Source organism: Triticum dicoccoides, chromosome 2B, assembly GCF_002162155.2.
Source record: "Triticum dicoccoides isolate Atlit2015 ecotype Zavitan chromosome 2B, WEW_v2.0, whole genome shotgun sequence".
In the NCBI taxonomy this organism is placed as follows: Eukaryota; Viridiplantae; Streptophyta; class Magnoliopsida; order Poales; family Poaceae; genus Triticum; species Triticum dicoccoides.
The window spans coordinates 561,356,306-561,361,512 of record NC_041383.1 but is presented as its reverse complement, the minus strand read 5'-3'; the positions used below and the strand labels follow the sequence as shown (position 1 = coordinate 561,361,512).

Sequence of the window (5,207 nt, the reverse complement as noted above, 5' to 3'; positions counted from 1 at the left end):
AAAATTAATGTTGATGCCGCCTTTAAGCCTGAAACCTTGTCAGGTGCAACGGGAGCTATTGCTCGTGACGGGCGAGGAAAATTTATTGCGGTGGCAACATGGTATATACCTCAAGTCGGCAGTGCTGACTCAGTGGAAATGACAGCAATCAGGAATGGGCTATACTTAGCTGGGAAAATTGGATGCAACAAAGTGTTGGTGGAGTCGGATAATAGCTTTGTGGTGGAACTAGTGCAAAATCCAGATGCATATGTGGGGCGTGACATTGCTACTGTACTAGAATGCAAGCAATTATCTTTGGACTTTGCGTCTGTGGAGTATTCTCACTGCCTACGTGAAGCAAATATGGTGGCTCATGAGTTAGCACAATGTTCTTTTAGAGAATATTCTTCTATGTTTTGGGATTCTGTCATCCCTGACTTTATTTCTCACTCTTATGTAAACGATCTCGCTATTATTTGAGGAATAAAGTCAATTATGTTTAAAAAAAAACATATTCAAGTTCCTCACCATGTCAAAAATATTTACGTTAGATAGTCAACAAAATCATGCAGAAATCAGCTTTAATCATGACATTTATGCATAGGTAAGTCACGTCTAATCAGCACTCAAGCAGAACTTTCAACAGCCGTTAAATATCTTAGGCATTTCATGCGTGAAACCAACAACCACAGCCGTGAAAACGTGCCACATGGCACACCTACTTCTTTCTCTTGTGAAAAGTTAAGAGCCCAAATCATAAATGACATGAACACATGTCTTACAATTAACAGCCATCCAGGATCTGTCAAAGCACGTGAAAGGTTTGACGAGTAAATCATGCTCACGCGCGCATCATCCTCGGCCCAACCAAAATCATGTTTGCCGCAGTGCGCGACCGCACCACCCACGGCGACTCACGCGCTGAACAATTCTCACATCACACTCTCATCTTCTTGGTTCGCCACCGGCGACCAAACGACGATGAATTCTTCACAGCGTGAAGCCGTAAACTCGACCCACCACCACCACTCCTATATATCTGGATGTTTGCACGTTCATAGAGATGCACACTAGACGATCGACTACGATCCAGCGTCCGCCATTTTCCAACGGCCAACACTAACTAAGCAGCAGCACCAGGCTTAATTAAAACCAGTAATCTAGCGCCGCTACTAGCTACTATGGCCGCCACGTCCCTGGCTTTCGTGGCGCGCCGCGGCGAGCCGGAGCTGGTCGCGCCGGCCGGGCCGACGCCGCATGAGCTCAAGCGGCTCTCGGACCTCGACGACCAGGAGAGCCTGCGGTTCTACCGCTCAGTCATCTACTTCTACCGGGGCCACCCATCGCGGGCGCGCGCCGACCCGGCCAGGGTCATACGTCAGGGCCTGGCCGCGGCGCTCGTGCACTACTACCCCATCGCCGGGCGGCTCCGCGAGCTGCCCGGTAGGAAGCTCGCGGTGGACTGCACCGGCGAGGGGGTGTCGTTCGTCGAGGCCGACGCGGACGTCGCGTTGGACGAGTTCGGCGACACGCTGTGCCCGCCGGTCCCTTGCGCCGGCCAGCTCCTGTGCTTGCCGGAGAGCAACTCCGCCGTCGTTGTCGATCGTCCACTGCTCTACGTTCAAGTAAGTCATGGACTCATGGGTGCATCCAAGATTATTTTTTCCTGGACGAACTAGGCCAGGGTTGAAGAATTGATGGTGCATCCTTAATTTGTACTACGTGTACGTGAGACTGACATGCACCATGCATGATGGCATGAAGGTGACGAGGTTGAGGTGCGGAGGCTTCGTGTTCGGCATCCAGGTGTGCCATAACCTGGTGGACGCGCCGGGCGTCACGCAGTTCCTGCAGGCCGTCGGTGAGCTGGCGAGCGGCATGGAGGCGCCAAGCGTGCGGCCGGTGTGGGCAAGGGAGCTGCTCGACGCGCGCGACCCACCGTGCCCCAACTACCAACACCCCGAGTACGAGCTCGCGGCCGACGCGGCCAACGACAGGCTCCGTCCGGGCGGCGAGCTCGTGCACCGGGCATTCCTCTTCGGCCCCGAGGAGTTGTCCTCGCTGAGGGACCAGCTACCGCCGCGGATGAGGTCGCGGTGCTCCCGGTTCCTGCTCCTGTCGGCGTTCGCGTGGCGCTGCCGGACCGCGGCGCTCGGGTACGAGCCCGGCGACGAGGTGCGGTTCATGTTCGTGGTGAACGCCCGCGGGAAGCGCGGCTGCCCGCTCCCCGAGGGGTTCTACGGGAACGCGCTCACCTTCGGCGTGGCGCGGACGACGGCCGGCGAGCTCTGCTCGGGACCGCTGGGCCGCGCCGTGGAGCTGATCGTGGCTGCCAAGGCGCGGGTCGCCGCCGACGACTACGCGCAGTCGGTGGCCGACGCGCTGGTGCTGCGCGGGCGGCCGCGGTTCACGACGGCGTGGACGTATCTTGTGACGGATCTGACTAAGTCGAACCTGCACGAGGTGGACCTCGGGTGGGGCCTTCCGGTGTACGGCGGGCCGGCCACGACGACGCTGGCCACGTTCCACATTCCTGCGGCGGCCGGAGGGATCACCGTGCCGATGTGCCTGCCTCCGCGCGCCATGGAGATGTTCGCGGCCAATGTGCGCGCGGGGCTCTCGGAGGCTTCTTCGCACCGTGGGCGTTCTAGTGCCGTGGAGTCGACCGTGCTTTCCAAGATGTAGGAATGTAAGAGCCAACAGTCGCTCAAAAATTGGGCCGCGCGCTAAAATCCTGGACGCGGGACAGCTCCAGCAGAATCTGTAGAACAGTGCGCGCGCAAAAATGGGTTGGGTGCGCGCTGAAAAATGCTACTCCCTCCTTTCATCTATATAGGGCCTAATGCGTATTTCAAGATCGTCTTTGACTATTGACAAAATTAATACTACATGAGATGCACAAGTGAAAATTATCGAAATAGCTACCTTCTAGTCAGTTGATTTTTTAGTTTTGCGGCAGTCGAGTTTTGGGCCGTTGGATTGTGCTTTGAGATGCGTGTTTTATTTTTTCTGTTTTGATTGCATTCTGTTTTCGTTGGGCCGGCTAGCGTCGACTTACCCGTGCTTTGGGTCAGTCGATCTGGGGTGCGGGCTGGCTCGTGTGGCATGGGGCGCGACCTGGCTCGTCTGGCGTGGTTTGCCCGTTAAGAAGCCCGACCCGTTATCGGGGAACGCCGACCGTCGCCGATGTCCTCGTCTTATTCTCTCCCCTCCTCTGTGTTGTCAGTCACTTGCCCCCTTCTCTCCTTCAGTCTCGCTCTTCTGCTCTTCCCCTTTCCGAGCTAGGGTTCGTGCTTTTTAGCTTCCTAGTTTCGCTTTGACCGTTTCATTACCTTGTGTTTTTTGTTATCCTTTTGCTAGATCTGCTCACCTGGGTGTTTCGTTGTGTGGATATCTGTGGTGTTTACAGGAGTTTGCAATCTGGGGTTTGTGTTTGTTTCAGGATTTGATCTTGGTGCATCTGATCATCTGCTTGTAGTTTCTTGCTAGATCCGGTCCTTGTGTGACACCCCCGATTCAATCGTACACTAATCATGCACGCAAACGTGTACGATCAAGATCAGGGACTCACGGAAAGATATCACAACACAACTCTAAAACATAAATAAGTCATACAAGCATCATAATACAAGCCAGGGGCTTCAAGGGCTCGAATACAAGTGCTCGATCATAGATGAGTCAGCGGAAGCAACAATATCTGAGTACAGACATAAGTTAAACAAGTTTGCCTTAAGAAGGCTAGCACAAACTGGGATACAAATCGAAAGAGGCGCAGGCCTCCTGCCTGGGATCCTCCTAACTACTCCTGGTCGTCGTCAGCGGGCTGCACGTAGTAGTAGGCACCTCCGGTGTAGTAGGGGTCGTCGTCGACGGTGGCGTCTGGCTCCTGGACTCCAGCATCTGGTTGCGACAACCAGAAAGAAAGGAAAGGGGGAAAAAGGGAGGAGAAAGCAACCGTGAGTACTCATCCAAAGTACTCGCAAGCAAGGAACTACACTACATATGCATGGGTATATGTGTAAGGAGGCCATATCAGTGGACTGAACTGCAGAATGCTAGAATAAGAGGGGGATAGCTAATCCTGTCGAAGACTAGCTTCTAGCAGCCTCCGTCTTGCAGCATGTAGAAGAGAGTAGACTGAAGTCCTCCAAGTAGCATCTCCAAGTAGCATCTCCAGTAGCATCGCATAGCATAATCCTACCCGGCGATCCTCCCCTCGTCGCCCTGTGGAAAAGCGATCACCGGGTTGTCTGTGGAACTTGAAAGGGTGTGTTTTATTAAGTATCCGGTTCTAGTTGTCATAAGGTCAAGGTACAACTCCAAGTCGTCCTGTTACCGAAGATCACGGCTCTTCGAATAGATTAACTTCCCTGCAGGGGTGCACCACATAACCCAACACGCTCCATCCCATTTGGCCGGACACACTTTCCTGGGTCATGCCCGGCCTCGGAAGATCAACACGTCGCAGCCCCACCTAGGCACAACAGAGAGGTCAGCACGCCGGTCTAAACCTAAGGCACAGGGGTTTGGGCCCATCGCCCTGAGCACACCTGCACGTTGCATGGGCGGCCGGAAGCAGACCTAGCCTAGTGGCGTTCCAGTCCAATCCGGCGCGCGCCGCTCAGTCGCTGACGTCACGAAGTGCTTCGGCTGATACCACGACGCCGGGATACCCATAACTACTCCCGCATAGATGGTTAGTGCGTATAGACCAAATGGCCAGACTCAGATCAAATACCAAGATCTCGTTAAGCGTGTTAAGTATCCGCGAACGCCAACCAAGGCCCGGCCCACCTCTCTCCTAGGCGGTCTCAACCTGCCCTGTCGCTACGCCACAAAGTAACAGTTGGGGGCCGTCGAGAACCCAGGCCCACCTCTACCGGGATGGAGCCACCTGTCCTTTCAGCCCCCTCATCAGAATCACTTGCGGGTACTCGTCGAGCTGACCCGACTTTAGTCACCATCTGTATAGTATGAATGTATGTATAGTATATACCCGTGATCACCTCCCGAGTGATCACGGCCCAATAGTATAGCAAGGCAGACTGACAAGGATGTAGGGCCAATGATGATAAACTAGCATCCTATACTAAGTATTTAGGATTGCAAGTAAGGTATCAACAGATGTAGCAACAATGTCAGGCTATGCATCAGAATAGGATTAACGGAAAGAAGTAACATGCTACACTACTCTAATGCAAGCAGTATAGAGACGAATAGGCGAT

General features: G+C 54.0%; 1 protein-coding gene across 1 annotated transcript; it reads left to right on the top strand.

Moving 5' to 3' along the window:
• Positions 1 to 1,163: 1,163 nt before the first annotated feature.
• On the top strand, positions 1,164 to 2,667 carry LOC119361007 (benzyl alcohol O-benzoyltransferase-like). The gene is made up of 2 exons (XM_037626412.1): positions 1,164 to 1,607; positions 1,747 to 2,667. Exons 1-2 carry the CDS (start codon positions 1,164 to 1,166, stop codon positions 2,665 to 2,667), a joined length of 1,365 nt encoding a protein of 454 aa, XP_037482309.1.
• Positions 2,668 to 5,207: the final 2,540 nt, after the last annotated feature.

Bases quoted from the DNA above. Each gene is read 5' to 3' on its own strand.
- LOC119361007 (XM_037626412.1), top strand. From the start codon at position 1,164: ATGGCCGCCACGTCCCTGGCTTTCGTGGCGCGCCGCGGCGAGCCGGAG. The intron at 1,608-1,746 runs GTAAGTCATGGA...GATGGCATGAAG, and splicing joins GTCCACTGCTCTACGTTCAA to GTGACGAGGTTGAGGTGCGG.